The sequence below is a fragment of the Labrus bergylta genome, chromosome 1 (assembly GCF_963930695.1).
Source record: "Labrus bergylta chromosome 1, fLabBer1.1, whole genome shotgun sequence".
NCBI classification, from domain to species: domain Eukaryota; kingdom Metazoa; phylum Chordata; class Actinopteri; order Labriformes; family Labridae; genus Labrus; species Labrus bergylta.
In genome coordinates, this window is record NC_089195.1 from 28,985,397 (window position 1) to 29,007,005 (window position 21,609).

Here is a 21,609-nt window from a genome sequence, read left to right on the forward strand (position 1 = left end):
AGGATGTGTCCGTTGTGCAGTTCAAAGTTACATGTTTTTATAGTTTTTTTTTCTTTAACTTTGTCATTCTTTATCTGGCTGTCTGAGCTTTATGAACCTTGTCTTGCTTTACAGCTGCATTTCCAGGTTTGAAATGTACTCATTTTTTGTATACATACGTGTGTAGTGTGATCAAAAAGGGTATATGGTGATACAATAAAGATGGATGCAGCGTTGAAATGACAGATTATGAGAATAAAGGAGTGAGAGGCTTTGGAACAAATCTCAGAATTTAATTCCACATACTGCACTTCAGGTGTCTGCATTTGAATTACATCTACCACAAACAAAAATGCCCCATGGTACAAATAAATACACTTTCAGTGAACAGAGAAGTGTGGAATGTTTTTTTATACTTGGATTAAGTGTTCATTTGTAGATTCAGTTTTTTTATATAGTATATTTTCTTTTTTTTTTCTTCAAAGTAACTTACAAACAATACCAGCAAATAAAAAATGAGTCATTTTTTAAATAAAGTGCATATATACTACTCTCTCTGTCAACCACAAAAAGAGAAAAGAAAAGATCAAACATTAAACACAGGTATAGACACCATAGATTGAGAAAAGGCCTGAAAGTGGGCACGGTAGCTGTATAAGATAACATTACAGTCAGCTTTATGTCTCAGGAGCCGACCTGATTACTGGTTTCTTACATAAAGATACAAAAGAACTCCTTCCTATCAGTACACTATTTAAGACAGGATATTTAAAAATGTTCTTCCCTATTCCAGAAGATATACAGTAGTTAACAGTCAGGTGAAGACCACAACATCAGAGGAGGAATTAACTCATATTTCAAGTGTTCATTTGATAAATACTGCAAATATTGTGTTAGGAAACATAAATGCATATTATGGCTAATACTTGTTTTGGTGGTCTTTGTTCCATTAAAGAAACTCCAACATGTCATTAATGCACGTTTTATAGTAACATGTTTAAAAGTGGATTTTTTTAACCACTGGAGGGCAGTATAGTACACAGCAAAGGTTGTTTGCATGTACAACCTGGGACCTTAAAATCATTGCAACACCCTCAAACATTGTAAGATTTGAGGTTGTTGAACACAGAATCCTTATTAAAAAAAAAGATAACTAAATGATATTGCATTAAAGATGCATACACAACTGTCTTTTATGTGAATGATGTAAAGATTTGAAAAGACAATTCAGCAAAAAATCAACTTTCCGCTAGCATTTACCGGTAGCTGTTTTCCAGCTATTTGTAACTACTCACAACACAACTGTGCAATAACTATGTAGAAAAATATTTTGCAAGTCGTTGTGCAGACCGAGCCAATTCAAAGACATCAATTTAGAAGTAGCTGATATTCTACGGCTTTTCAGAACTTCTGCCTTGGCGTGAAGTCGCTGTTGTTGGTGAAATCAGAGTACATGTTTAGAGCTAAAAGGATGGAGGTCATTTAAATCAAATTGCTGTCAGAGAAGAAACATTTTACAAATCGTCAAAGATGGATCAAATTGTTTCTTCTTCCTGCACAAGTCTGGAAATCAACTGCGTTTAGAGACAGTTTACTGTGAACATTTAACCCTTCCAGCACTCCAGACATTATTGATTCAAATATTTGTATCAGTTTGTTACTAAGTGATATGTGAGCATCACAAGCTTGCTTGAAGGACCTAACAGCACAATCGTTGTGATTACTCTGTTTTAGACTTGTTAGTCTAATGATTCCTACCTACTTCAGCTATAGAGCCCTTTAACATCTTACAGTATGCTACATCCACGACTGCCTGCTTAGACTCCAAACAACACATAGATTCACTGTAAATGTGCTTATCATTGTTTTATATATGTACTATTTCCACATAGGTACCCATCACTGTGCCTGTGTGGTTTGTCAATAAAGAGCTTTCATTAAAGCCAGCAGCTGACACTGGATCATGCCTGCTGCTTGTTTAATTCCAGTTTGGTTTCTGTCGTGACCCTCGCTGTGTCAACAGTGTCGAGTGTGATTACTCCAAACCCCCTCACACACTTCTAAACTCACTAACTCACTAACTCGCTCACAAACACACTCACGTCCCAATCCTGACCACATGGGCATGGATTTAAATGCATGAAAATCAACTGCTGACATGGCTGCAAGTTGTGAATATGTGTTTGTGCATGTTTAAGTGTTTGTGTGTGTGTGTGTGTGTGTGTGTGTGTGTGTGTGTGTGTGTGTGTGTGTGTGTGTGTGTGTGTGTGTGTGTGTGTGTGTGTGTGTGTGTGTGTGTGTGTGTGTGTGTGTGAAGGCTACAGTTGGAGGCAGAGGGAGAAAAGGACTGCAGTAGCCCTCCTGCAAAGGGGAGATAAGCGCTGAGCCTGAGCTCTGTCAGCCCTGTAGCCTTTAAGAACCACCAGAAATAGACCCAAGGTAGGTTCACAGACACACACACACACACACACACACACACACACACACAAACAGAATCCCTGCGACAGGCAGAGCTGGACAGTGTTTGACGTGACATCCACTGTTTTGTCCGACTGTGCACATTAGCTCAATACACTGCTGCATGAAGAAATGAGCTAAATCATGCTGCTGCTTGTTTTGTTTTTTTACCCGCTGTCTCCAAACAATCAGTCATTCATGTTGTCAGATGCTAATTTTTCATTTTGACTGCAGCTCAGTCCCTCCCCCTGTTTCATCGTCCTGTTTAATGAAACAGTTAAAGACAATAGGGCTGGTTGAAGGACAAAGTAGAGTGACTGGATTTGGTATTCACAGTATTCAGCACGTTTTGATCGGTAAAGCACTTTTTGACCTTCTTGTACCTATAATACATGTACAGTACATAACCATATGACATGCATTCACATATACCCACACACATATACATCTGATAAAGTGTTCCACATTACATTAAGAGTCTTCTTATTAAATACTTTCTATAGAAAATCAACAGATAATGCACCTTTACAGTAGTTCATTTTACTATTGGTTTTAAGTTTGAATCAGTCAACGATTGAAATCAATAAATAACATTTTATATACATTTTAACTGGAATGTACATTGTTTTTAAGTGCTTGACTTCTGTTGCATTGTTCTTCAAAAAAAGGCATCTTTTTTTCTTTTTCTTTTTCTTTTCTTACTGAAGTTCGATTTGGGGGTTATATTTTGGGTGGGCCGCTACCCGTTGCAGCCTTCTCCAGTGGCATGCCAGCAGGACTTTGTGTCACCACAGCAGCCCCGGCAACCAATCGACCTGCTGCGGGAGTGTCAGACTTTCCCGCCGCGCCTCCCTGCTTCTCCTCCGCCGCTTTACTCTGCTGCTCTTTGCTCCTGGCGCCCTCCAGGGAGCCGAGCTTGATCGGCCCGAGGACATTTTTGGCCACGGTGGTCAGCTGGCTTACGAAACTCGTCTTTTCCCCAGGGGAGACCGGCCGCGACTTACAGAGGGAGGGTCCGCAGAGTGAAGGCGCGACAGAAGTCGGGGAGGGAGAGGGTGAAGGCGAATGCTCCTCCACCACCTCAAGGCGACATTTGTCCTCCCAGTCAAGAGTACCACGGTAGCAGTTGACCGGTCCGAGCCCCTGCCTCACCTTGCCCAGCGAGAGCGGTTGTCCGTGTGGGGGGACGACAGGGGCAAGAATTCGAATAGGGAGTTTGGGGCTTTTAGGGCTAATGTCCTGAGTCCTCAAGTCGCTGCTCTCCGCTCCTGCTTTCCTCAGGCTGTCCCCCATACCTGAGGGTTTAAAGGTTTTGTTCATACTTGAACCTGCTGTCACTGTAGCGTTCATGCTGATGGATTTATCCGGACTAGAAGTAGAGCTCTTACTGAAAGCAGCACCAGGTAAACCAGGCCTCAGATTCTTGTTGTTTCCTTCCTGCTTTGGTTCAGTTCTCCCCACGGGCTGCTCCTGGGAGATTTTACTGTGAGAAAACACACCTTTGGCTGCCCTGAAGTCTTGCTGTTTTGAAGTTAAGTCTGCTGGACACTTTTCAGGCCCCCTGTGACCAACGAGGCCTCCCGTTGTTTTGGTCGGGGTGCTCGGAGTCGTAGCCTTAGTGGTTTCCGTATTCGCTCTGGAGCTAGGTCCAGCCTGTGAACTCAAGGGCGACTCCGTTGTGTGAGGTTTTCTTGTTAAGGATGACGGGGACACTGTTGCTCCAACCCGACCCAGTCTCTCCAGAACTGACCCGTTATCAGAGTCCCTCTCTTTCTCCCTCTCTCTTCCTCTTTCCCTCTCTTCTCTCTCCCTCCCGGCCAGCAGTGTCTCCCTGCTAAGCGGTGACTCTTGTCTTCCTAGCCTCCTCACAGGCTTCAGGACTCCAGTCTCAGGCGCAGAAGAGGACGAAGAAGAGGGCAGGGGCGGAGGATAAGGCAGGTTCTCTCCGTCCGTCTCCAGCAGGCTCTGGAGGCCGAGCTCGCAGAGGAAGGCGTCCTTACGGTACTCAGAGTGCTGCACCTCCAGGCTGTGCTTCCTCAGCGGACCCCCCAGCCCGCCCGTAGAGCTGGACTGGGTCAGTGGTGAACCAAGCTTCTCTGCTGACTGCACCCGCTTGAGGAGAGGTGATCGTGGGGGTTCGGCGCTCTTAGGTCTGGGTCTGACCACGGGTGGCGAGGAGTGGAGCTTGACAGGGAAGGACTGGGTGGTGTTGGAGCTCCCCACAGTGTGGCCTGGTAAGGGTGGAGGAGAAGACTGGGTAGGGGAGGGTGTGTGGGCGAGCGGGGAGAGGGGGATGTTACCAGCGGACTTACAGCGGGCGGAGCGATACTGGCGGTGGAGCTTAGGGGAAAGGCCGTGCAGGGAGCTGGGCCTCATGTGCTGAGAGGGAGCGGGGGAGTTGGGAGTGCTGGAGGCTGGAGAGCTGTTCTGAGAGGAACCTGAACGAAAACAGGAAGCAGAAAAGATCAATTAAGATATAACGAATCTCTGAGGAACAGACACACTTTCGATTTCAAGTTCGGAGAATTTTGCCTTTGAGGGCCTTAGACTGCGTTAAATTTGGATAACTTCTGTTTTTCTTTTTGCAGTAAAATTTTCCTTACACGGACTGTACAGAGACATTTATCTCTGTGAACTCATGTACTGTGTGTGTACTGTTGTCCTACCCAGGTATGAGGGCTCAGGGGTGGAGCGGTAGCCCTGAGTCGGGGAGCGGGCAGACAGGCTGTGAGTTGGGGAGCCAGGAAGGCTCTCGCTGGACGACAGAGAGCGATTCAGCGAGGACAGACTGCGGCTGGTGTGCAGCAAGTTGGACTGCTTGGTGATCTTACGGAACAAGGAGTTACGCTTCTTACTGCAGGACAGAAAGAGGAGCCATATAAATTTGCTTTTTTATAAATGAATCTGTTAATAAACATGACATTAAAGAGAGAGAAATCGGTTGTACCATTTTTGAATTTGCATGTTGTGTTTTGTTCAGTTACAATGGCGGGCTAAACTTCTCATGGGCTGTGCAGTTATGATATCAAATCAATTAAAAAGCCTACACAGAATAAAAAGGGTCATTTCAACTCAGGTCGGTGCACTCAAAGATTGCTGTGCAGCAGCTGAGTCTACATTCTCAAATATGAACTTTCTACATCATTACAGCAGATGAAAAATTCCTCCTGCTGTACCTCTCCTGGCTGTCCTTGCCCATGGTCCTCTTGTTTCGTCGGGCCATCTTACACTTGTAGCTGGCTTTGCGTGCAGGACCCACTTTGATGGAGGTGTTCTCAAAAGGAGTGGTCGTCACCGTCACCTTGTTTCCACTCTGCAAAGACCAACGACAGGTGAAGAATTGTGGTTTCTGAAACACTTACACCTTTTTGCAGAAGTTATTAAAAAACAAATTTATATTTACAGCAATCAAAAAAGCCACAATCCTCAAATTACATCAGACTTTAAAGCACTTTTCAAAGTCCAGAAATAGCCTTCTCTTAAAATTAACGACTTATAAATAAACTACTGAGACAGAAATAGAAGAAAAAAGACAGAAATAAGATGTCGCCAATACAAAGCATCATTCAGAGCGGTCCACTGCTGCCTACCTTTAGGATGAGCTCCACCACTTCAGTGTGGACCAGGCCGTGGACAGGCTCCCCGTTTACGTGGGTGATGAGGTCACCGGCGCACAGACCAGCTTCCTGGGCGGGGCCTCCGTCCTCCACATGCTGCACATTCACACAAAATATTCCAGTTGGCAAAAAACAACATGTAGACATGAGTGACAACAATCAGTCCTAAAATGAGACTAAACATTATAAGTCAGGATTAGCTTCTTTAATTAACAGTCAGATGAGAGAGTCTGTTAGTTTTTAGAGAACAGCTGTGACAGACAAAAAGATTGAAAAAATGTAAAACGTGGAATTTGCACAAATCCAGAGTCAATCAACTTCTTAAACGTTTTAATGCTATACTGCCTTCATGCCCTGCCACCCAGATGTAAACCAGCATGGTGGGCGGGTGGCATCTGGAAGAACAGAGGGGTTTGGCAGTATTGTGACCGAGAAAATAGAGAGAGGACCTCAGACTGGCATGTTGTTGACCCGCAGACACTGTGATCCAGTCTCTAGCCGTGTTAAACAAATGGGCTCACATTTCACTGTTTTCTTAAGTCTAGGATGGTTGGCTTGTCAGATTCTGTGTTTCAGTTACGGGGAAATCAGTCACTAGGAACATCCTTTTCCCTAACAGTCTTTTGCTGACCTTTGCTTAACGTTAACAACACTTACAAATACACAAACACTATGAGTCATAGTCGTGAGGTTATGCGTAAGGATTGCTCATGAAAATGACAAGTTTCTTACCCAAACTATGTGATGCACGCTGTAGATATCACTGTCCCCGATGTAGACCCTGATGGCCCTGAGAGTGAAGCCGTACTTCTTTCCAGAGCGATGGATGGTGATGGGAGAGCGCAACACGCTCACTGCCGGGAAGAAGTCTCTGCTGGGCGAGGAGTCCCGGGACGAGGGGTTGGAAGAGAAGGAGTGGGGGGACATGGGGCTGGCGAGGGGAGAGAAGCCGCCATGCTGATCCACTGGAGGCAGACGGAGAGGAAGAGGGGAAACAATTAGGGTCTGTATTTGAAAACAATAACTTGGATCAGTTCTTTCCTTGCGTCTTTTTCACCTGATGGTATGATGACAGACAAGGCTGTAGCAGACGCTGACTTGATGACCTTGTTTCCAGCCCTCGAGTTGCGTTTCTCTCCCTCACCAGACAGCTGCTGATGTCTCGCCCTGCGGAGGACCAGGTCGTTTGTGGCCCGAGGCCCGAGAGGGTCGTACAGAGGAGTCATCACGTCCCGGCCAGCCGCTGCAGGACTTTGAGATAATGTAGCGATGGCCGTGGTGACTCCAGGTGTCTCTCCGTGTCGGGGGGATTTGTCTGTGAGGATGTGGAGTCAGGTGGAAATTATAGATTAGAAAATAGCAACGTCAAGCATTTCCCAGCTGCCCACTGACTCAGCAGAAGCCATGTAATAAGGTATTAAGGCTGCTATTTCACCTCCTCCTCTCAAATTCACCTGCTCCGTCTCTCTGTTTATTCATTATCACTTTTTTAACCTTATTTCTTCTCCTTCCTACATCAAAGACCTCCCCATGCTAACACACCTGCTCCGTTGACCTCCTTCAGACTGTTTCTCTGCTCCAGGAGGCTCGGTGATGGGGCGCTGGTTCCATCCAGCGAGGTTCCGCGAACCTTGATGGGCACCTGGCGGGACAGGAAGTCCGGCTCACCGTCCAGGGGCGAGGCGAAACGATGCGTTTCCATCAGAGCTGAGAAGCGTCTGCGAGCACCGAGAGGTGGGCTGGCATCCCCCTCCATGTAGAGGGACTCCGAACAAGACAGGCGTTTCCTGCACAGAGGTGGAAACAAACAAGGCCAGTGGTCATGAGTCCATACTTAGTTTAACACGATGGTACTTAAGATAACAACGCTTATATTTGACATTGTGATGTTTATCTTGCACGCTGTAAAGCACTGAACCGTGCGAGCAAGCTAATATTTGCAAATGAGGGTTAAACATTGTTCAGCTCAGCGAATGGGAATGTCTTTCACTATCATCTAGTTTCTAAAGTTTGCAGAGGAGGGATCTGCTGCCAGGTTTTTGACTCAAAGTGAGTGTGAAGTCTTGCATGAAGTTATTTTTAATGCAAAAAGTGTCAAAAAATGGTGTCAGTGAGATAGAAAGCTGCTATTCAAACACACTCGGGTATAAGGCTGCTTCTGCAGGCTTCTGACAAAGAAAAAAAAAGTACATACAGGGAGCTACAATCTGAGCAGCCTCAATATTTTCTTATGCAAGTTTGCAGAGCATTCCTCTCACTTACTTTCACCTTCTTGTGTCTGAAACCGCCCCCCCCCCCCCCCAATTTAATAACCTACGTTACTCACATCTCAGGGGATCCCGTCCTCCAGCTCTTGTCTCTCATGCTGAAGCTGCCCAGGCTCTCTCTCTTCGTCACCTTGTCCTCCCGCGGGCCCTTGTGCTCCCGACGGGACACCGAGGTCGTAGCTTTCTGCTCCAGCTGAGAAAGATGCTCCATGCTGCTGTACACCTGCAGGGGGGGGGCAGTCAGATCAATAATAACTCAGTGAGTGAGCAGTTATTAATCACTCGGAGAAAATACAGCTGTTGAGTGAAGGCAGCAGCTGTCTGACGCTGTTGATTGGTCAAACTGATTGTATTTGTTTCAGTTATATTTTGCTGTGTTCCAGGCTGATTCCCTTCAATACATCAGGGACAATCAGTGTTATGCGTTACTTGAATTAGGATTTCCTATTCTTTGTGTTCTACTTAAGAATAATTATGAAACAAAATAGCATTACAAATAAAGTATATACGCAATAAATGAAATACATTAAAACCACAGTAACACAGATTGATCATGATTTATAGATTTATGGATTTTTAAGCTGCCTAGAAAAGAAACGTGGAACAGAGAGCTCAATGTTGACATTCTAGATGAAAGATGGCGTAACGTGGAAGATACACAACACATCGATCAATTCACTGACAAGGAGGGAATCTGATCCACTTCATCACAATACTGAATAAGAAAAGAGACAGAAATCAGATGACAGTTAATGTCACTGTTTGAGAGTTTAGATCATAGGATGAAGATCTCTCATCATGATACTCTTTTCTTTTGAAATGCCAGAAAATTACATCAAACAATGCCTAGGACACATACAGTATATGTGTATGTGTCCTAGGCATTGTTTGGAGCGTTATATCCTGAATTGGTGTTAGTTGGATATAAGGCTGGGAATCTTTGGGGGTCTCACGATTCGATTTAGTGACGATTCTTAGGGGTCACGATACGACTGAGAATCTATTTTCGATTCAAAACGATTCATGATTCATGATTCAAAGTCTGTTTTTGAATTAGTAATACTTCAGGATCTACTCCAGTCATCTGAGAGACTGTCTGAATTTCTTGCTGCTTCATTTGGCTTTCCACTGCGTTAAAGAGCTAGCATTAGCACTTAGCAGGGAGCGACTGATTGGCCCCCACCTCTAGTTGTGTGGCTCCGATTTGACCCAGCAGTTAGAGCGCATGTGGAAGAGGCTACTTTCTCAAATATAAAACATGCAGTGAAACGTAACAGTGCCGTGTATTCAGCATTCTCTGTACACCTGCACAGCTTGAGAGAGAGAGGACGCTGAACAGCCCTCAACTGTGGTTTCAAAAGCGTCTCAAATTATATTAAAATGAGCCACTCCATAAGGCACTTGAGATTGTCTCGAGAGCTCCTTCATGACTTCACAACCCAGACACAAGAGGGTGGACCAGGAGAAATACAGAGGGGAGGCAGATGGAGAGACAAAGCATGTGAGAGAGAGGGAGAGTCAAATGAGGGGGGAAAAAAAAAAAAGTGTGAGCTGAGAAAATCACACCCGAGAGGAATAGTGTGACAGGAAAAAACACTCTGGCACACTGAGAAAGAGAGAGGGAGAGAGAGAGGGAGAAGGAAACACATATCACAAACAAAACAGACTTGGTTGTGGAAAGAGTGAAGGAGTGAAAAAGAGGATGAAAGATTGTCTGGGTTAGTAAAACAGAACATACAGAAAGTCAGGGAATAAAAAGGCACAGCGAGGCCTCCACATTAAGGGTACACGAGCTGCTGATTGGCTTAAAATAGAAACTGAAGACAAAGGGAATAAGAGGGAATGGTGTTAAAGTAACAGCAACGCAGTTATACTCTCTGAACTGCAGGCATGAGTCCAGCCTCCATATACTCCATATAGCTTTCCATCTAAGACTTCTCATTCTACCTTATCTGACCGTGTTCTAAAAAGTGTCAAGTGTGTACCTGTGAAACAAAAATATCAGATTGACACTGAGAGAAGGGAGAAAAAAAAAAAAGGAGTGAGGGTAAAAGAGAGAGAGATGACAGAGGAGAGAGCGGCAGGGAGAGAGAGAGAGACAAAGTCAGACCTTGCTGAAGCGAGGAGAGCAGGAAGAGAACTGTCTGATCTCCACCGGCTCGTCGTCATTGGTGTCATCCTCGTCGTACGTATTGATGTGGTGATAACGATCCGAGCGCGCTGAAGGTGGGGGAGAGAAATATATGAGCTGTCACCTTAACATAAAGTCGTCATTTCTTAAAGGAGCGGTGTCGGGAGAATTATTGTACGAGCCCCTAAAGCTCACACTGATGTGACTGCTTCACTTAACAGGCGCATCAATTCCAGAGGAACGTACTATCAAAGTAGCTGGTGTCCTCCTCTGACTCCAGGTGAGGGACGAACTCGGCTTTCTGTCTCAGCAGACTGTTCCAGTCCAGCTCGGTGAAGAACGAGTGCTGCTTCACCTCGAACGCTCCACCTGGGAACAAAAAACACAAACAAACATGCAATCTATTAGCACCATTTTTAAGTAGAGCACTTAGAGCTGCTTAAGTCAAGGTTTATACATTTACTTTTCACTATATGATGACCTGCATGTGTGTGGTCTTTCTTTAAAGTGAGAGCCACAGAAAGTGATCAACCACTCAGTCCTACGCAGCAAATTTCAGCTCATCGGCCGGACTTCCTGTCCCGCTTACTGCTTGAGCACTACGAGTCTCTGATCAGATCTCTGAAATCAAGTGAATGAGGACGTGGGTACCTGTGCCCAACCTCCCGAGCGGGTTGGTCTGCAGCAGGGCAGAGATCAGGTCCAGAGAATCTGCAGGCAGGGCGTCGTCACCTTCTGGCCAAACGATATCATCTACCAAGAGACAACGAAAGGGAGAAAAAAGGTCAGAATGAGAAGACAGAAACAAATCGCCTCCTTTTTATGTATTGTTTTTATCAAGACAGACCATAGACAGGTTGAAACTACAGGAAAGTTATCCTTGCATGACACAAAGGTAAAAAAGGAAAAAACAAAAATGCAGAGTGTAGGAGTAGATTATGAAAATAAGATTTGATGTTTGGTGTAAAGGATAATAATCGAAGGAGGATGATAACAGAGTTTATTAGTGGTTGTAGGCAGTGTAGGTGAAGTGATTTTTAGGGATTTCTTGAAGGTGAGGAGAATAAGGGGTCTCTGATCTGGGGTCAGGAGGTTAGCGTCAGCATACCTGAGAGTGCAGGTGGGTGTGAGTGTGGCGGTGGAGGAGCCAGGATATGGAGGGCTTTGTAGGTGATGATAAGGAGTTTAAAGTAGATATACTGGGGGATGAGGAGCCAGTGGAGAATCTCACAGGTTGATTAAAAGTTACATCTATATAAAGGTAGGAACCCTTTGTGTCTGGACAGGTGTTCCACCAGGTAGGAAAAACTGTTTTTTGGCCACTAAGTTGCTGCTGCAAGAATTACATGCAGGTGTTTTTGTATGGAACTATAAGGACCTCTATACAGAGCAGTGTTCAAAAACGTGAGGCCAAAAAACTCACCCTATGTTTCAGATGTTTGGTCTTGTTGTTTGTGGTTGTCTTAAAATAACTACACTAACTATGAACTGTTAACAACCTGGATTAAAAACACACCTTACAGCTTTTTATGTTGATTGTTAAAAATGCGTTTTAAGACGTTGAATACTTTTAGTAAAGGTTATTTTTTCTTACCCGTGATGACCTGTCCAAACAGCTCCTCAGGAGTGTCTCCAAAGAAAGGCACACAGCCCACCAAGAACTCATAGAGGATGATGCCCATAGCCCACCAGTCCACAGGTTTCCCGTAACCCTGACGGAGAATCACCTCTGGAGCGATGTACTCCGGGGTACCACACACCTGAGTCACAAAAAAGATAGACGATATTTCCCAGTTATAACCATTGGCACCAGTCCATTCTGATCATTTGTTTTTTTATATTAGATTTTTTTGTTAGGAATTCAAGCTGCAGGGAGCTGTTAGTCATTTCTCAGATGCATGTCCAGTGTATATCCCAATAAGAAAAGCTAAGACTGATGTGAAAACTGCTGATGAAGCAGTTATAGACAGCTTGAGAATTTTACCAAAATGCATTTTTCATTTAATTTGTTGTGAGGTTTTCATTTATCCTCCTACTTGTAAACTTTTCCAGCACGTCAAGAAGTAAGTCACAGTTTCCACATCATCACTACGCTGATAAATGTTTATGAAAGTGTGTCAGTTCTGCAGAGTTTTGACTTTGCGTACTTAAGTAATTCATTAGTTTGGTCCTAAAGATGAGACTCTAATGCTAACATGATAAGTTAGCCTCTGCTAGAAGGAAAACTCCGTCGTCCCTTGTTAATGATGCACTGCTCTTTTGTTGTAGACACACAGCACACACAGCTCATGGAGTTCCACAAGTTTATTTGTGTTTGATAATAATTCTATTAATGTGTAAAGTTTCTCATTTTTGAATTTGTGACGATATTTATTTTCTCTTAGTTATGGCCTTGAAAGCTGAAATATCTGTAACACACACAGTTTGTTTGTCAATAAAATGCGTTATTAATCCCACAGTTGTGTTTATTATGAAATATTGGTTATTGTATTGCATAGTTTAGTATAATTAAGTCAACTTTAGTTAAATAAGAAAAAGTATTTTCCAGCATGAGCAGAAGAGGGATGCTTGTTGCAGACCAACAACACACACAGCTCATGGATTTGTGTACTTCTGTCTGTTGCCATGGTGCCTGAGAGTAAAGAACCAGAACCAGCAAACTATTTCCTGATTCTTCTTTCTCTGGCAGAACACAACACAACAGATGTACATTGGTTTCATTGAAAGGATGTTGATCTTTAGGCTCACAGCGATTCTGCTAAATGTTTGTTTTACTTCCATAAAAAGAAAGAAGAACATTTAATTATGTTCATGAGGATTATTGGAGAGGCCTAATCGACATTGATTCTAAAAGACGTGCAAATAAACTCAAACATGTTGCAAAGTTTGATTCCACGTTCACACTTTAAAATTTGAAGTCACTGATACATAGCTCAGCGTTTCATTCTGCCTGTCACACACACACACACACACACACACACACACACACACACACACACACACACACACACACACACACACACACACACACACACACACACACACGCAGTTTAGAAGTGAGATGTCAACACATGTTTGTGTTTGTCCCTCATGCTGTCTTATAACACAGAGGCATCATCATTGAGTGAATTAGAAACACTCCCCTGATTAAAACCTCCTTTAGAAAACATGAAAAGCAAACCCGCAGACGGAGAGTTCATTACTGGCAGACAGACACATATCTGCTTTCAAGCGGGAGAGGTGGAGGACACACGGCCATGACTGATTATAACTCAGAGCATAAACAATGACGATAATTGCAAAATGGGATTGGGAAGGAGATGGAGAGCATTAATGATTCACAAATCCAGACTACACAGGAAGCATTGTAATGCAGCGTCTTTATACGGAGATGATTGATTTTGCCGGCTGACTTGGCAGGTTGGCACGCACGGCTGGAGGCTGTGAATGTCAGTCGCCTGCTCATTCACCATACATCCAATTTTCAATCAGCCTGCTTTACCACAACAATGCTGCTGCTGCTGATTAGATATATCCGTCTGTAGCCGTTTTTTTTCTTTGATAAGGGGTTTATAAACTGATCCTACAGGTACTGTACCTGCTTATCCAGAAACTCTCTGGCGTCTTTCTCGATGTGTCCCTCGTACAGGTTGGTGGTGAGGCTCATTAGACCCATCTTTGACAGGCCGAAGTCTGTAAGCTTGATGTGTCCCATGGAGGTGATCAGCAGACTGTTTGAAGACAGAAAACAGGCGTTCAACAGTTTGAGATTAAAAGGCTCTCATTCTGGCATATTTACAACAGAGTGTGTGGTTTATTTTGACAGCTATGTGACGGTAACAGGTTGTTATGTGATGAGATTCACTGGTGTCCGATTACATTGGTAATTACTTGAGTCTTTTAAAAATGGAGCGAGGCGAAATGGAAAACTGTCCTGAGGTCTGATGAGTCAAAATTGGACTTTCTTTTTGGAAATCCTGCTTGTTATCAGAACACATTTCAAGTATCGGGGGAATGCTCATTGTTAACCTGCACATTTGTGAAGACACCGTGAATGCTGATACAGGTTGTAGAGCAACATCAGCTGCCAAGCAGAAAACCTCCTTTTCAGGGAAGACCTTGATTATTACAGTAAGACGATACCGAAACACATTCTGCTCGTAGTACAACAGCCTAGCTTTGTACTAAACATGTTATTTTCATCCATTGGAGGAACAATAAAGAAGATCTTATTGATTAAAAAAAATAAAACGTTCCTGAACTGGCCTTCCTGTAGTCCTGCCTTGTCACCTGTTTCCAAGTCTAGCTGAGTTCAAATGCACTGATAGTGTTTATACATTAAAAAAATGGATCAGAGCAGCTTAAACACTCACTTGTCGGGTTTGAGATCTCTGTGGACGATGCCGTAGTTGTGCAGGTACTCCAGGGCTAAAACAGTCTCAGCAAAGTACATCCGTGCCAGCTCGAGAGGAAGAGCCCCGATGTTCTTTAACAAAGTGGCACAGTCACCACCTGGGAACACAGAAACATCACAAGTTAAGTTACTCTGACAAAGGGCGTAGAACATCTAGACAGATACACATTTGAAGCTTGCAAGTTTCCTTGCGAGCATTAAAATAAACGCCCTTCAAATGCCCTCATAAGGGCAGATACATCTCATTCAGAGAAGGCTGCAATCAGAAGAGGACCCACACCAGATAAAGAAGTGAAATAAAACATGATATTTGGTGTAAAATGTGATTCTTAAAGATATAGTATTAAAGGAAGAATGTGTGACTTTTTGATCCAGTAGATGTCGCCCTTGAGCACCAGCATGAAACCAAAACAAACTGCTGTTTGCAGACACCTCCGCTATTCTGAAACCTCCGCTCTCCTCCAGCGACACACCTCCCACCCCTCTCCACTCAAGTTCATATGAAGGAGTTATGAATTAGAACGCACCATAATTAAGAAACATTAAGTGCAAGCGAAGGACAAAATCGTCCTTTGCTCGAGCTGTGATTGCCTGTGCTCTGCATTATTGTGTTAGCATGCTAATGTTAGCGCTCTTTGGTAAGCTCGTAGCTTTATAATGAACATAAATTGATTTAAATGTATCTACATGTTTCTAAAATCACTCAAAACAACACTACGAACCTAAAATGTGCAAATGTTTTGGGAGGAATATATTTCTCTTTGAAAAGCAGCTCGAGTCCCCAGCACTGTCCTCTAAGAATCCCATCAGAATGAGAGAGAAAGACGAGCAGGGCTGGAGCAGCATCTACTGACCTTTTCTGACTTTCATGTTCAAGAATCATTGTGATAGGGAAATAAGAGTTTATCTGCCCCTCTGGAAATTTGAGTGAGTGATTATACTCCACTACTGAAGTAGAAAACTTGTATAAACTTGAACTGAAAGGTCACAATCTCTGAAATCAACGTTTTTTTTTTAAACTGGAAAGGTCATCCTGACCCAGAGAGAAGATTGAAAAGAAGCAGAATGGGTCCCGATTTGGTAAAAATCATTTCATAGAAGCTCGATAAGTGCTTTGTCACGCAATAGGATCCAGAGAGGAGAGGCTGATTAGAGTTTTTGTTTCATCACAAACCAAATAGAAACCTGATCTGATGCCTGGCAGAGACGAGAAGGGCAAGCAGAAGGAGGAAGAGATGAAGTCAGCCGCTCAGAGAGGTCTCATAAATCATGAACATCTTTTTCATTTCATCCTCAGTTTCATAAAAGTCTGCCAGCAAACAGTGAGCCGAAAGAAACAAACACAATCTGACCCCCTTACCCTCGACATATTCCATGACCATGCACAGATGTCTCCGCGATTCAAAGGAGCAGAACATGGAGACGACAAACGGGTTCTCTGCGAAGGTGAGGATGTCCCTCTCGACGAAAGCCTGCTGGATCTGATTCCTCAGGATCAGATTCTGCTTGTTGATCTTCTTCATGGCAAAACGCTGACGTGTCTCCCTGTGGCGCACCAGGTACACCGCACTGGAGAGAAGACGAGAACACGAGACAGAAGAGCTGAGAGTGAAAAACTGAAGAGACAGGCAGGATGAGGAGCCGAGGGGGAGATAACAGGGGGGAGTGTGGCAGAGTGGAGATTAAAAACCTCTCTTTGTTGTTCTGTATGTAAAGCTCCACGTTGTATTTTCTCTTTTATAGGAACATATCATGGGGTAATTATGCAGCTTCCACGGCTGCTGAGCTCTTTCGCCTGATCCACACGAGCCAGGTTTAGCAAACAAAAACATTTAAAGCTCCTGTGAGGTTTTAACTGATGCCTCGTTATGACTTAGAAATAATTGGCCTCTTCAATGATGGTCTCTTTTGCTTTTCTATTATAGTCGTCACATGAGAGGATGTTTTACACGCTCAGTAAATAACCTTTTCAGCAACAAATATTTACAGTAAGATCATTCAGGATCTCTTTATTGTCACGTACGGGGGAAATTAGTTTTGCAGCATGAGCACACAGAAGACAACAACATACGCAAAGACAAAATCAACAGTAAAATCAGATTCTATAAAAACTAAATTTAAAGTCTGACACATTGTCCCATGTGCAGGACAAGATCAGCAAAGAGAAAGGAAAAAGGTACCACTCTTCCACTAGGGGGCGCAAATATCAAACAAACCAGTTTCCTCACAGGAGCTTTAATATGCATAATCATGATGACTAAATTCATTGTATTTACTTATTCACTGTTATTTATATAGACACATATATTATAAATATAATGCAACGTGTACATGCTTAAAGGCTTCTGTTTTAACCTACTCACATTAACTGAGCATTGACTTAACATGCACAATTCTAGGAAGGAAACATATCTAAAGGTTTTAATATTTTAGCTGTTTTATTACTAATTCTGTGTTTTATTTGGGCATGTGGTCTAGCGATGCGGGTTTTAGAATTTACACGGTTTCTTTGATTAGTTACTCACAGTATCAACGTGTTTCTGCAGCAGTAAGTATGGCAAAGGAAGTGTTAATCTTCTTTCCACCACCCTGCTAACATCTTTTATTGACCCTCTTTTTTTTAATCAATTCTTTATGTGTCACTGTGTTTGTGAATATTTAATGAAAAGCACTTATGTATGTAGCGCCCTTCTAATCTTCCGACCACTCGAAGCACTTCACACTGCACGCCATTCACTCCCTTCACACGCGTACTCATCCGCTGATTGCTCTTTGGGTTTCTTATTCCTCATTGAGTCAAACATTGACACACCATCGCTACAAGACAGAAGACAGAAGACAGGGGTGTATAGTAGGGTTCAATGTCTCGCACGAGGACGCTTTGACATGTGGTCAGATGAGCCGAGGATCAAACGGCCCATCCTCTGATTAGTGGATGATCCAAAGCCGCTCCACAGCACTCATGTATTTTTATTGTTGGCTTTGAATACCTGGATACTCTAAATAATTTCAACAGCGGATAAAGGTTAGGTCAAGGTTTTGTTTTGTCTGAAACTCTCTGGATTAGCTTCACTGGATTTGATTTGTTGTATACTGTGTGAGATCTCATTGAAGCTTCAACCCATTGCTTACCCATAAGCCCCGTTGCTGATGAGTTTGATGTTCTGAAAATCTTCCTCACTCGGCGGTTTGATGGCTCTCGTTCTTCCCTACAGAGAAATTCAACATTTTAAAAACTACAAGCGAAGTTGGTGAATGTGCAAAATGTCATTCTTCTTTGTTGAGTTTTACACGTTTGTATGTTTTCTCATGAGAAGTGTCTGTGTTTATTTGTTCCTCACCTCTGCTGAGTCATCAGTCTCGGGCGTGTGTGGACCCTCGCTGTCATAGCTGTCGAGGCTCACGATTTCTGATGAGAAACATGTTTGATAACAAGAAAACCTCGTGTCCAAATGCAAAGAGACATTTTTTTCAACAGCAGACCTCCCACGCTGCTATGATAAAAAAAAAAAAGATCCAACTGCAGCTCAGACGCCTTTAACAAAAAAAGCTATTCAATTTTTCTTTGCAGCTGAAGGGCTGAAGAGCTTTAGATCACACAAAAAAACCAAAATAGAATTAAAATAGCTCCTTCCTATTATTATTTTTTTGTCCCCTTCAGCGCTCCCTCCCTCTCACTTTGTACCAGCACAGCACCAGCAACTAATGTTCATACTCTTGTGACAGCTGCTAGAATACACTGATTATACAACAGTTTTGTTAAAGCAGGGGAATAAATGAATGGTTATTAACTTCACAAAGCATTCACAAAGCCACTGTACAGATCTCAACTTGGTGTTAGATAAAAAGCTGACAGTTGTATATTGTGCTGCTTCCTGTTTGACGTTGAAAACCACTGATCTTGTCTCTATGAGGAAAGTGTGAATGTGCAACACCTACAGTACGTGGGTGAGCATGTGTGCCTGTCTGTTCATGACAATGTCGATGCAAAAGAAAAGTGCCTCATCAGCATTTATCATGAGTCACACTGTTAACCGTGAAACACACATCAGGCTCCCTTTTGTCACAAATTAGGAAATACAAACCCAGAGTTGTATTGTTAGGAGTCATTTTGAATCATTTGGGCCAGCAGCTCATGAGCAGCTCATGATGGATTGGACTGGGAGAAGATGAGCAGATGTGAATTACAGCTGGAAGTTTGGGGGAAGCAATGATGATTCATTAAAAACAGTGACAGCGCTGCACCCGCCAGCTAATGATGCAGCTTTAAACTCCATACCGCCTATTTCCTAATGCTTATATTCAAGCAAAGCGGATAAATACCTTAAAGTCAGTCACTTTTTTTTTCACATTTTGGCACACTGGCACCATTAAAAGTATGTCCAATTAGCTATTAGCACGTTGTGATGTTTCCATTTAGATCAGACAGCTATTAGGCTATTGATTATCTTAGCTTAGCCTAGCTCGGACACAGGACGCACTGGGAAACAGCTACTGTATCATGGCTCTGTGTTTAACTAAATGTGCCTGCCAGCATCTTAAAAGCTAACTAATGACTGTTTCTGTATTGATCCAAAAAAAAAAAAAAAGAAGCAACTAATAAAATTCATCATGATAGCCCTCTGCCGTCAGTTTTTATGCTAAGCTAATCACCTGGTGGATAACTTTATTCACCAATCTCCTGAGCTATCCCTTACAGTCTATTTTTTTTTATTAGTTTGTTACTTTTTAGGTCTGTCCGTTTTAAACACAAGACGAGTGGTCATCCTTTAGTTTATATAATTTATATATATATAGTTTTCTTTGTTGACAAGGAACCAGACAACGTCCAACAGAAAGCACTGCAACACCCAAAAACAAAACCCGTCTCGTACCCTCCAGTGGGTCTCTGGTCAGCCCCAGCTGGCTGATGATGTATCTGGGGATGTCTGCCTTCATCAGCTGTCCCTCCTTTGCGTGATCCTCCGCCGCCTCCAGCAGATGATAAAACTCCTCGGGGTTGAACTCCTGTCAGCGAAGGCGGGAAAAAAATATATGAAGTCTTTTAAAAAAGAAAAGCTTTTAAACAAATACAACTTAAACTACTGGGGCCAAATGAAGAACTCATTTAAACCTTCAGCAAGTCTGAGGAAGAGCACGTTGGCTCGAAACATCACGTGTTAATAAATCCTTCAAACGGGAGCTTCTTGGTGTGCAGATCTTGTTTGGCTTCTCTTTACCTGTTCATGTTTTTTGTATCCAGCACCCACTGAGAGATGAGTGTGTCTTATTTTGATTTTTCATTTAAATGATTTAGAAACATACTTAAGCTAATTAGACGCGTACTGGCTTCTTAGCGGTCATTATAAGTGCCTTATTCTACATGACCTTGGTCTATAGCTCAGAGTCCATTCACTAAGAGTTTTCCCTCAATACACTCCTAATGATTGCTTCTTGACAGTAAGTTAGGAAGTTGTTGAACATTACGACCTTAATATGCTTTGCTTAGTATGGTCCTTATAAGGTAGAAATAAGCAGATGTCTTTTATTTGCATGCTGCTCGTCTCTGCACATGTAGAGGACACACTTTGTCTGCAGGATATTTTACCAACTTAAATCAAAAATATTATTTTCCACCTCGACCTCTCCTCTGTCTCCTCAGCAGCTCAATCAGCGTGGAGACAGAGCCGTGTCCTTGACTTGTTGACGTGTACGATAAATGAGACACTTCATGTCCAACAGAAAGACAGAGGAGAACAGTCAGTATTCACCTCCGTCACAAAGAGAGTCTAAGGATCTGTTTATGCATGTTAGGTGTTTATTTCTATCAGCCAAAATATTGATATCAGAATTTATTAATAATCGAATTATTGATTCTTTTTCTAAACCTGTCGAGGTATTGAACCATGACGTGTAACTTGTGTTTAAGTGTTACATCGTGACACACAAACACAAAGATCAAGGTAATTCCAATTGGGCCCGACTTCTTCTCACATAATTTGAATTTAACTTCAACCTTCTGCAAATGTATGACCGAACACAGCTGTGGGGATGTCAGACAAACACAATCAGTGTTAATACACCTCCAAACTTGAAATTGCTTTCTTGGATCATCTTCTTTTTTTCCCCCCACTGAAACAGCTTTTTGTGTTGTCCTGTGGGATTCACTTTCATTCCTGTTGCTGGAATAACATTTTGATTAGAAGCTGAGCCCGGGGCAGGCGGGATCATTTCCTTTCTCTCCTGCTCGCTCATATCTTCTCCCCTCAATTCAGAGGAAAAAATAAAAAAAAGAGCGAGTACGGAGGATGGGGAATTAACCTGCCTCTCTGAGAGCTTGCTCTGCTCCGGGATAATGCTCCTGCAGCTAACAGCAGACTGACTGTGTGACATTTGCACCAAATCAGACCGCGCCAACGACTTGAATGCTAAATGAACTCTTTCACCGTGGACAACATTTTATCTGTGCGCCTGTGTCTTCTCCTGTCTTACCCGAGGGCCATGAGGATTTTAAGTCCCCACCACATCCTGCCTGACCCTATCGACCTTTTTCCGACGGTCGCCTTGGCAACGGAAAGATGAGCCGGGAGGGTGGGAGGCGGTGACCATGACAATGACGAACATGTGAGGCTATCAATCAGTGAGCTGATATGGAGGCATAGCTAATCCAGAGGAGAGCTTTGTTGCAAGATTTAAACAAAACTTTATTGTCCGTCACATTGTGACAAAAATGACCTTTGGTTAGAGGCTCAAACAACAACAAAG

General features: G+C 43.1%; 1 protein-coding gene across 3 annotated transcripts in view; it reads right to left on the reverse strand.

The window, feature by feature from the left end:
- Positions 1-2,169: 2,169 nt before the first annotated feature.
- The window catches only part of mast1a (microtubule associated serine/threonine kinase 1a), a 68,230-nt gene continuing 48,790 nt past the window's right edge, over positions 2,170-21,609 (reverse strand). For all 3 annotated transcript variants that reach the window (XM_065958449.1, XM_065958444.1, XM_065958455.1), the window contains 18 exons: positions 19,740-19,872; positions 18,207-18,274; positions 17,998-18,074; positions 16,226-16,434; positions 14,825-14,963; positions 14,050-14,182; positions 12,046-12,211; positions 11,103-11,204; positions 10,698-10,820; positions 10,431-10,540; positions 8,380-8,543; positions 7,596-7,840; positions 7,111-7,368; positions 6,786-7,018; positions 6,027-6,149; positions 5,613-5,749; positions 5,103-5,290; positions 2,170-4,874 (listed from right to left, as the gene is read on the reverse strand). In XM_065958449.1, the coding sequence (XP_065814521.1) occupies positions 3,157-4,874; positions 5,103-5,290; positions 5,613-5,749; positions 6,027-6,149; positions 6,786-7,018; positions 7,111-7,368; positions 7,596-7,840; positions 8,380-8,543; positions 10,431-10,540; positions 10,698-10,820; positions 11,103-11,204; positions 12,046-12,211; positions 14,050-14,182; positions 14,825-14,963; positions 16,226-16,434; positions 17,998-18,074; positions 18,207-18,274; positions 19,740-19,872 (4,326 nt within the window). In that variant the 3' untranslated portion in view covers positions 2,170-3,156. The remainder of the gene's footprint in view (positions 4,875-5,102; positions 5,291-5,612; positions 5,750-6,026; positions 6,150-6,785; positions 7,019-7,110; positions 7,369-7,595; positions 7,841-8,379; positions 8,544-10,430; positions 10,541-10,697; positions 10,821-11,102; positions 11,205-12,045; positions 12,212-14,049; positions 14,183-14,824; positions 14,964-16,225; positions 16,435-17,997; positions 18,075-18,206; positions 18,275-19,739; positions 19,873-21,609) is intronic.